General features: G+C 33.1%; 1 protein-coding gene across 1 annotated transcript in view; it reads left to right on the forward strand.

The window, feature by feature from the left end:
- The window catches only part of CPNE8 (copine VIII), a 247,662-nt gene that overhangs the window by 26,568 nt on the left and 209,646 nt on the right, over positions 1–11,448 (forward strand). Inside the window, exons 2-3 of the mRNA XM_012654995.1 lie at positions 3,213–3,253; positions 4,512–4,558. Of these exons, the coding sequence (XP_012510449.1) occupies positions 3,213–3,253; positions 4,512–4,558 (88 nt within the window). The remainder of the gene's footprint in view (positions 1–3,212; positions 3,254–4,511; positions 4,559–11,448) is intronic.

An 11,448-nucleotide genomic window follows, 5' to 3' on the forward strand; every position in this document is an offset into this window, starting at 1 on the left:
AAAAGAGTTGCTATTTTCTAGTTTGAAAAAGATGAGCCTGAAAAGTCATTTAAAGAGGGTAGCTGTCTGTTCAGTATATGGGTCTCAGAATGCCAAGTAACGGTAAAACCTACAACAGTCAAAAAAACCGTGATATTCATTTTGGCCATTCAGTAACTACTATATGGTAACGATCTTAAAATTGGAAGGTGGCTTGTTGAGCATAAAATCAGAGCAGGGAGAGTTATCAGATGAGCTGACTATTGTCATCGAGCGGGTGGAGGGCGTCGCTTGGTGCCTCAGTGGGTTGCTTGGTGCCTCAGTCTCGGCTACAAGGGACTAATATCCTTGAGGATTGAATAGGAGGCAGGGAATCTTTTCTCTTGGGTGATCCTAGAAGGGTGTTGCTAAATTCTTGCTTATCTACTCTCTTATTTTAGTCTTCATGCATAATATGCCTCTTCCATTAACCCACTAATTTTTTCATGCAGGTTTAATTGGCAGGCCTCAGCTTTAGTTAGGCTATTTCAGTCATCCCCTTTTATGTCCATAGTCCAGGAATTTTAATTGAAATTTGAGGATGAGTGGTTATTAGAACAACCCAGGCAATATATAGGTTGCAGTTTTGATTAGGAATTTCTTCAGGTAATTTTCCTAACACATATATTGTATTTTTCCAGAATTTCTTTTCATGAATTTGTTCTCTTTCATGTTTTGCCTATATCTAAATTTGCAGAACAGAAATACACATTCAGGATTTTTAACCTAGTCTTGATGTTCAACATCATGTTATAAAAGTGTGGGCATAAAGTTATAGGCATCCTAGTTCAAGCAAATGACAATCCCATGGAGGGAAGAGTGGCCTTCCTATATATAAGCTGGTGATGTAAAGGAGGTTGGTGTATTTTTCAAAGTGCATCATGTATAAAACAAAGATATTTTTCTGTAAGTATAGTAGGTTTGGTCTCACTTTCTGGTTCTCTCTCCTTGTTCTGTAAGCAGTGTCTCTCTTTATACTAGTCTATGAACAGGAATTTATTTTATTTTATATCCTTGTGGCTCAACTAATTGGTAAAATTGGAAGCCTTCCATCATTTCTAACATTCGTTAAGAAAATAAGTCGTTTCTTCTGGACCTCTCCACACAGTGTGGTATTTTTTAAAGAACAGGGTAATCGGATTCAGAAGGGTTGGCACCATTAGATTATTCCAACTTTCCAATCATGTATGTCTGAGTAAAGTCGTCTTCTGGGAATTAAATCTAATCAGAGATAGAATATGACCAAAGTATAGATGAAATTATTGTCACACAGAATTGCAAAGTTAAATTGTAAATTTCAGAGACATTATGAAGAGTTTATAGAGTTGCATTTCTCATCATAGAAAGAGTCTTTTGTGTGTGTTTGCTTGTTTTATTTTCGACCTTACCTTATGTGCTATGGATCATATTGGCTGGAAGAAGAAACAATGTCAACGTGACAAGTAAAGTCCGTGATTGAGAATATTAATCTCTGTCTGTTGTTGATAGAAATCCTTTATTTTATATTTGTGGTTCAAAACTGTAGTTTAGTTTTTACATAACTAAAGCATTAAAATTACATTATTTTCTTTTAAATAATGTATATAGCATAGCTGTTGGGTTCTATCCACGCTGCGATATTTCATACTCTCATCTCTCCTTGATTTTTTGTGAACTCTGAAAGAAACAGCTTCATTAACATTTTCTTAGGACACTTAATGAGCAAAATCTGGAGCCACAGGAAGGGTTGGAAAATTTCCTCCTACATGGTAACTACCTTTGTAAATGTAAAATTGCAATCATTTCTCAAATGGAAATGTTTTAATTTACTGTTTGCCAACCATTGCTGGAGTCATGGTGTCTGCTCAGGGGACAGAAAGGATTATTTTAATTTGATTACTGACTAGTGGTCTTTGAATCTGACTTAATTCCAAATATAAATGTGTCTGATGTTTTCTTTCTATGAATATTTCAAGACATGATTTTGTTTTATTGTCTGTGCTGCATTGTTCTGTTGAATATATTTTCATTTTTTCAGTGTACAGAATAGTTCAATGGAAACAATAACTTTTGAGAACCTGAAATAAGAGAGGATGTCAGATTGATATGAAAAAAGGACTTTTCAAATAACAAGGGTAGTAGAGATAAATGCACATGAATAGTAGTCCTGGTGGAGAAATAAGACAGCTTGAACACAAGACTTTTATTATAAGTATTAAACATAGAAATGTAAGTCAGCTATTAAAAATTATTACTAATTAATGGAGGATGAATAAGAAGCAAAATTTGAACTTTTGGAACCCTCAAGTCATAATTCTAGGTAACCAAGTTTTTCAGAAAAGGTTATAGCTTCTAATCATCACATTAAAAGAGTCAGTTTTAGATGGGGAATTTTTCTAATAATTGCCTGCCTTCTGAATCAGAGCATACTGAACTTAGTTTAACATTTTATGATTACTCAAGGTTATTATTATGAACATAAAGTATAGGATTGCATTACTACCATTGAGGGTAACTTAATACCCAATACCAAAGGAATCCAGACTTTCCTACGTTCTGATTTTCCACTGTTACACTGTTGTAGATGTAGAAATATCTGTAAAAAAAAAAAAAAAAATAAGTGTTAGTAATGGCCTTTTCTACCATTTTAATCTTTTCCTCTACTGAAAAGAATCTTCATGCAAGATCTGTTGTTCATCTTAAATTCCCCAACTGTCATAGCAGCATGAAAATCATCAGGTTTGATGTAACACAAATGTTAATAGATGGTGCTTCACTATTGCATTCTAATTTTATGGACTAATATGATCAAGTGCTCTGAATTCCAAACAATTCTGCATTAGTAACAACTCACAATTCAGTTTAAGAAGCATTTCTGAACATCTTTATATGCTTGATGAAGGGTTAAAAAGAAACCTAAAACAGTTAATTTTCTCTTCTTCGAATGTGGAGAGTCATGTTATTGGTCAACTTCAATGCAAGTTTGAGGAAATAAAGCTGCCCCCTCCTTCCTATAGTCCAGTGATATTCAATCTGAATAAATACAAGCAGATCTTTAGCAAATTTTTATTTAGTCATATATATATGTGTATGTGTATACACATATGTTTACACATATGCACATTTGCGTATGTTTATGTACATTGTAATATATTTATATGAATATAAATGTTTTGGCATTATAGTCATGTAACATTTTCTGTTTCATTTGACAGAAATCTTCTTGACAGAGACACATTTTCTAAATCTGATCCAAGTAAGTCTGTATTACTTGCTTTTTGAAATGGTCTACTTTTTGTATTTATTTGATTTTGCAAAAATTGTATAAAAATTATAGTTCTTGTTTAAACATTTGTTTTGAAACCTAGAATGCAAGAGGGGAATGGCTTAATCCCTTCATGGTCATCTACCTGGGCCATTCTCTGGCTAAAGGGGGACTTGTTCAGCACTTTGAGAATAAGATAAAAATGCAGATGACTTCTGTGTAGGACAGTTCACTTTGAAATTCAAACCTCATGATAGGGCCATATGGTAGAAATTATATTTGAAAGACAACCATAACGGGCCTTAATTTTAAGTGATTTTGTCACAGATTAATACTTCTATTTTTTTAAAATAAAAATGGTCTATAAAGGCCTACTCAAGCAAGTGAAATATATAATGTCTTCTGCAATGAGCTGAATTTTTTGGTTCCTAATTAGAGATCTTGAAAATTGGAGATAACCTGTAAAGTGAAAAGGGTAGTTTGAATTATAAAACAGGAGAATTAATGATATAAATCAATTAGTGTTTCCAAATCTTGTAATATTTAGAACTTGGTATCTAGCAGGTCTCCATCTCTACAAATACATGAACAAATGTGGTTTAATTATGGGGGAAAGGCTTTTGTCAGTTGTCAGAAATTCTTCAGGTAGTTGCTGGGGAAAAGGCGTTACAATTTGTGGGGATTAAAAATTCCTGGGGATCACTCGATAAGGGGTGGGACTCTTCTTAGCCCTGAATCCCAAAGCCCTTAATCTCCCTTTTTGGGACTTCATTCCTCAGTTGACGGGATTTTTTACCTGTTTACAAATACTGAGTGGAAGTTGTACATAGTAAATGTAGAGTTTACATTTACATAGGTTGTCCTTCCTATGATGGCTTTGAGCATTTTAGGTAGAGCTTGACTCATATCTAGTAACATACTGAAATATTTCAAATTGTTAAAGTATGGTTTTAAAATTTATCTGCATCTGTAGCATAATGTAGATGAAGACATTAACATATTATACTTTTATGTGATAAGCTCTATGCATATTAAGTTCTAAAGATCAGATATAGCTCATTTTCTGTTTACTTAAATAATTTTTAATCATTTGATGATTTACTAGCAATTTTCTTGTAATGGTAAGGCTAAGAATTAGGCATTTAATTTTGATATAGCTTTTGGGTAGCTGAAAAATAAATTGTATACATGCACATCCGATGTTCATAAAAGACATTTATGTGTGTGTATATTTTTTCATCTTTTGTAGTTTGTGTCTTATATGTACAAGGAGTTGGAAATAAAGAATGGAGAGAGGTAAGATTCATTTTTTTTAATCATTGGGCTGGAAGACATAATAATGTAAGTTACAATTTGATCAAGACGATACTTTCCTATTTTTAGTTATTTTAAGTTTTTTTTCAATCTGAAGATTCAGTTTCTTTTTTATTTTATGAAAGTTATCTTTATGTTTTGTTTTTAATAATAGTGAATGTTTAGCTGACTTATGACCTTCTTGCCAACTATTCTAGGCTTGAAACTTTTACTTTCCTTAGCCAAACACAAATTTAATGTGTTGTAATGTATTTGACATGACTCTTTATATAAGTTTGTGGACTTAGTCTCACTTTTAGAGGTCAACTGCTGATTTTTATAAAATGCCACTTTAAAAGATTTTAATTATGGTGCTTGATATCAAATATCACCTGCTTTTTGTAACTTATTTGAAAATAAAATAGAAACAGTTTCCTAATGCAAATACACGTTCTTTCACGAAGCAAAAGCTAGGAGGATGAATTGTTATTTTAATTAATTTATTTTCTAGAGTACCTCGACATTCAAATGAATGAAATGATCACTGGAAGGTGGGTGTCATATTAAAATAAAAGGCTTTTCCATCTGCCTGTAGTTGTGGTTATCTCAGGGAGTTAGTGCGTTGTTTTGATGGGGTCACAGTCTCTGGCTAGATTTCCCTAGTGAGATTTTTGCTGTTTGTTGCCACAGATTGCATTGTGCTGGTCATTTGACCAATGTGTCTCAATTGTAAGTAGAGGGTAAGAATAAAACATTTAATTTATTCTCAAAACTAGGAGGAAAAAAAGTTCAAAAACTGCCGCTACTGATAATGGGTCAGTGATCAATAGGGTACAAGCAGCAATTTCTCATATCAAATTGCTTCTGCACATTTCCATTGCATTCAGTATTTGTCTCAATTCTACAGACCCCAATGTAAACTCACCGTCTTTACCCTATGCCTGCTTCTTCTTTGCTCCAAATATGGCCAATAACATATTGGCCAAATATAAAACTGCAATGTTTGTAGTCATTCTGACTTTCTTTTCCACATCTTCATAATTTAACCAGTTATCCAAGGCTATGGATTCTTTCTCATAAAAAAATACTACTCTCCGATAAGCCACTTCCTTTATTCAGACCCATGTTATCTTTTGCCTTTCCTGTTGCCACATTCTCCCAGGTGAGTCTGTGCCCCTTTCTCTCTTGTGCATCTGTCTCTCTTATTCATTCCTTTGATTATGTTCCTAAAAGAAATGTTGTTTCTTGTCATTCACTCTTGAGTTCCCTTTCTGAAAGGCCTGGGACAGTCCAGTGGAGCTGCTGACTGACTGTAGGTGCCAGGCTAGATGGGGCTGAGCATTGACCAGGTGTTCAGAAAAAATGACATTCCTTCAGGGACCAGTAAAGTAACCAAGATAAATTACCTAAATTACAGTCCCAGGCATCTGGGCCAATGCAAATCCTCAATGATGAGGCAATTGGAAACTTCACTGGGTAAGCGGAGTTTGAAGAAGGACAATAGAAAGTATTGAACTGAACCAGGATGTTGGGAGTTCATTCTTATTGGGTGCTGACCGAGTAGCATTGGTTAATTAGTTTAAGGGCAGGTTCAGCTCAAAATCTCCCTAGCTTAAAAAATTTCTCATGCTTTCCTATTGCCTAAGCAATGAAATATAAATTTCTTATTTAATTTTCAATGCTTTTTTATAATAATAATTGTTAATGACTGTTCCAGGCCCTTTATATATGTCGATGAATTTAGTTTTCACAGCAACCTGAAGAGGCAGGTGCTGTTATATGATCCTTATATTACTCATGAGGAAAATGAACCACAGAAAGATTAAGTGACTTGACTAAAATTACCGAGTTGTAAATGAAGGAGTGGGGATTTCTATTCAGGCCATCTGGCTCCAGAGCCCTTACTATTACATCACCTTGCTATGCAGAATTCTTATCTGATCCCAACTTCACATTCTTCTTTTATAAATGGAAAGGAATTTTATAAATCGATCTTTGGGGCTATATTATTATTATTATTTATTATTACTTGACTCTGAAAGACAGACAAGTAGAAAGAGGAATCCTACTATTTAGGGAAAATGACATAATATTAAACAAAACAGAGAAAACAATATTTTTATTATTTTTTATTTTTGAGTGAGTAGAAAGTACTGGTAAGAAGGAATATTACTCAAGAAGAATATGAAAACAAAGTAAAAATGGAGAAGGTGATGATAATAGAACCCAGAGTTACACAGATTGGGTAGGAACAGATGGATCAAGATGGGAAAATAGCAGTTAAAAGGCAATTTCAACGGACAGAGTTTCAAGAGTTAAAAATGTTGAAGAATGAGATAATGGTTTAGAAGAATAGAAGGAAAGTACCAGATGCAAGAGACAAGAATTTTGGAGCATTTAGCAACTAATTGAGCTCACTGGATAAAGGAAAAGGGTCAAAAAATGAAATACAGTATATGCGTTACTAATCCTCACAATACCATTTGAAAAAGATAGCTTCTTTATTTTGAGAGCCAGTATAATGTAGTGGTTAAGGGCATATATGCATTTGATCTTTCAGTGACTCTGTTTCCTCATCCGTAATTCAAGGAATGAAGATAATGGTTCTAGCTCATGTGGTTGTTATGAGGGTTAAATGTGAACCAGGGATAACAGTATCTGGGCACATAGGAAGCACTATATAATTAAGGATACACTGGGATTCTAAGAGATTAAACAACTTGTATAAGGATAACAAAACTAGCAAGTAGCAGGTAAGTAGATTCCTGCATTATAAAATTCTGTAAAATGCTTTGCATAAGCCCAGCAGTTGATGGGAAAACGACCTGTGGGATTTCCTTGGCCTCAAACCTCATCTGAAGCCGTAGTGTTACGCAGCTGCTAAAAAGCTAATGCAATCTGAGGATGTGTTGATGGATGTGCAGTGCTTACGTCAAGGAAGATAATGTTATTATGTGGAACCATATGAAATTGTTACTTTTTGTAGGTCAAAAATGCTTGAGTGTTGGCAATTTTATGTGATTCAACTTAATACTATTGTATTTTGCTCTGGTGGGAGTACATTTGAAACATTACTTTTTAATTCTACATTTTAAAACATTGAAAAGCCAAGTCTGTATTTGAGGAGGGCTACCATCTTGAAGAAAGGTATAGAAGCTATGCCATACCAAGAAGAGAATATTTAATCTGAAAAATGCAAAGACTCTGAATAGTTCACAGTACTTGTCTTCAGACTCTTAAAATATTTTCATTTAGAAATGGGGATATGTTGTTCAGTAGGAAACAAAACATTTAACCCAAAGGTTGAAGAGACAGAGGGGCAGTATTTAGTCCATTGGGAGGAAGACCTCTGTAACAGAGTATCCCACAGTGGTCAGTTTCCTGGAACTGTATCCTGAAATGATAATGTATTTCTTGATACTGGAAGTATTCAAATGGGCTGCACTGATTGATCAGGAAAGAAGTTGGACTTGATAACCTCTAATTTTCATATAAGTTTGCAATTTTTATGATTCTATGGAGTTAGAAAAGGGCATTTCAATCATTTTATCAATTCTTCCAAATATCTTTTAAGTATTGAACATTATTTTATAAGGATGAAAAATAGCAAAATCACTCTGATAATTACTGTCAGGATTATTTGAAATCAGACAAGAAAAATATAGATACTTTATTATCAATTTTAAATATATCCATTCTTTTATCAATTTGGCTAATATTTATTGGGTGCCTATTATGTAGCTGCAGTGGTGGATAAAATTTAAAAATAATGTTCCTACCTCAGGGATCATGCAGTATAATTGGAGAGTTTTCTCTCTAATTTTGATACATTTGTACAATCAATTTATTGATGTAGGTATCAGCACTATCCCAACAATATAGTGGTTGTATTTGTATTTGAATTCAGTTATAATTTGAAAAAGTATGTAGTAACTAGTGTACGATTTTTTGTTCTGAGATGAATTAGTATTAGATAGCAACGGGGAATAAGTTAAAAAGAGCTTAAAAATATGTTGAAACAAATGCTCCAAATAAAGCAATAGAAAAATTATTTAAAATTATTCTGTAGTTGAAACCTGCAATTTTAAAATTATATCTGACACTATTAGAATGATCACTATATCTCCAATAAATCTATCTAATGATTGTGAATTATGAAAAGCTCTTGAAGCAACGGATCTTTAAAGCTAAAATGATTTTTCAGTGCATAATAACTTCAGAGCTGGAAATGATACTTAAGTGCCATGAATTATGAAAATATGCAAACCTCTTGGTGGCAAGCAGAAATATCAAAGTAACATCTCTAAGGAATCATACTTAGAGAGTTCTGAAAATGTTGCAGTTAACTTCTTTGAGTTAGATTGTAGTTATCCATAGGTAATTCATTGTATGAATTACTTTTAAACATTTAAAATTGTAAAGGTGGTTCCAGATTCCCTCAGTTAGTACATGATAGAAGAAGGCAAGCTGAAGTTGTTTATGAACCACAGTGATTGTAGTTTAGAGGCAAACAAATCTGCATTAAAATGCTGATTGCTACAGTTTGAAATTGTCTCTGCTCCATTCCATTGACATTGTGCTATTTTAATATTTACTCATTTCCATACTGAATACTACCTGTTTATGTATAATACACACATACACATGCATACACACTTTATACTGTTCAACAAACATCAGGGACTTTTTTCGGTGATGTTACTGTCATATACACCTTAGCTTCACCTCTTAGCTTTGTGCTTTGATCAAACTTCCTGCACAGCATTTAGAATGAGGTTCTCTTTGTTCTTAGAACGTGTTTAATTAATATTTGTTGAAAGGCTAAATTTGAGGATGCTGTCAAACACGGGCACATATTTAAACTATCATGATTTCAGAATTCGTGTGTTGGAAGAATCCCTGTAGATCATTTGGTACATAAGTTACATTTTTTATATGAGAACATTTGTGTGGCATGCTATATGTATGAGAGCTTAAGCCTTGTCTGCTGCTCTTCATTATAATTTTAACTATGAATACATATTTTGGAACTTAAATTATAACATCCATTGAAAGATGTTATATACCTCTTAGGGCTTAGGGACACTCATTTCATTCTCTCATTTTTGTTTGTTCTAGAGAAATATTGTGGTGAAACATCTAAAGTTATTGATTTGAGTTATTCCTTCCAGAGTCTTTAGCCAGTCACTGCTGCTAAAGGGTTCTGCATGACCACTGCTATCTGTCTTCACTATTGGATTTATGTTGCAGAGCAACTGACGATTTTTATTTTGTTTTGTTTTGTTTTCTTTTAAAAAGATTTTAATTGCATTGTATTGCTGAGCATTCAATCTGCAGAGATTTTATTCCTCTAGTAGACATACGAAGGATTTTTACAATATGTATCATGACTTCTCTTCTGTGATTGATTGAGGGGATTGTAACAGAAGGCATTTGATGTTCTCCTAAAAACAGTTGTGTGACATGTAGCTGAAAGAACTTGGTAAGACCAGTATATTCTATGGAATGTGTGGTCAGTGTTGAGACATTACTATTTTAGCAAAAATATATTGTGTGTCACTAAGGCAAATACCATGTAGATTCATCTGGATTCCCAACATCAGTCTTACCAGTTTGGGAGAAATGTCTACAGATCGACATTAAATTTTTCTGTTTAGAAAAGGACATAAGATGGTTATACAGGTATTCCTGGCTATAGAAAATTAGAAGCTGTGGCTTAATGTAATAAGTTGCTCATAGTTTATAAGCCTCAGCTGAAGTCTATTAGCTCTTTGAATATCCTGTGACCAATTGAACACGAATCACACTTTTGACAGACTTCGTTGGTTGTTAACTGAAAAGCAAATCCAGAATATTTTGGTCTCTTGAATTATTTTTTTCTGTTCTGTTTTAATATACCTTTTTATCAAAATAAAACATACCCAAAGGCACAAATCATGCAGTACAATGAATTAGAAGTAAACACACCTGTGTAATCACCACCTAGTACAAGAAGAAATAAAACATTACTAGCAATTCAGGAATTCTGATTGTGCTACTTCCCTTCTCCTAAATTAAAATACCATCCTGACTTCTAACACTATAGAACTGTCTTGCTTATTTTTAAGCCTTATATAAATAGAATCATATAGTATATATTTATTTGTGCCAAGTTTCTTTCAGTGAAATCTATCCATCCCTATGGCAATAGTTTGTTCGTATTTCTTGCTGTGTGGTTTGCTATTTTATGAATATACCCCAATTTATTTTTACATTGTACTCTAAGTAGACTTTTGGCTTGTTGCAAGTTGTTGAATATTATGATTATCTGTCTAGAACATTCTTGTACATATCTTTTGGATCTCATATTTACACATTCTTATTGTCTTTATATGTAGGAATGAAATTTCTGAGCCACAGGGTATGCATATTTTCATCTGCAATAGATGCTGCCAAATGATTTTCTAGAATTTTCCATCTGCCACTGTCATTACAGTACATCCTTGCTAATGCTTTGTATTGCCAGTTTTTAAAATTTTTTTATTCTGGTTATTGTGTAAATATATCTTGTTTAGATTTTAACTTCCTGATGATTAATGTGGTTGAGCACGCTTTGATAGACTTAATGACTATTTGTTTATCCTCTTTTAGGAAGTACATATTTAGATGCTTTGCCTATTTTCTTATTAATTTTTAGGAGTTATTTATATCTTCAAGATAGGAATTCTTTGTTGCTTACATATCTTGCAAATATCTTCTCTCCTTATTTAGTGTGGCATTTTATTCTCTGAATGGTATATTTTGTTTTTTTTTTTTTTAAAGCAAAATGTCTTTATTATCTTCTTAAAATGTATTTGATTTCCATGATAATTTTCTTTCAATGAATCTAATCAATATGCATTGCTCTTACTATC

This window comes from Propithecus coquereli, unplaced genomic scaffold, assembly GCF_000956105.1.
Source record: "Propithecus coquereli isolate 6110/MARCELLA unplaced genomic scaffold, Pcoq_1.0 Scaffold456, whole genome shotgun sequence".
NCBI classification, from domain to species: Eukaryota; Metazoa; Chordata; class Mammalia; order Primates; family Indriidae; genus Propithecus; species Propithecus coquereli.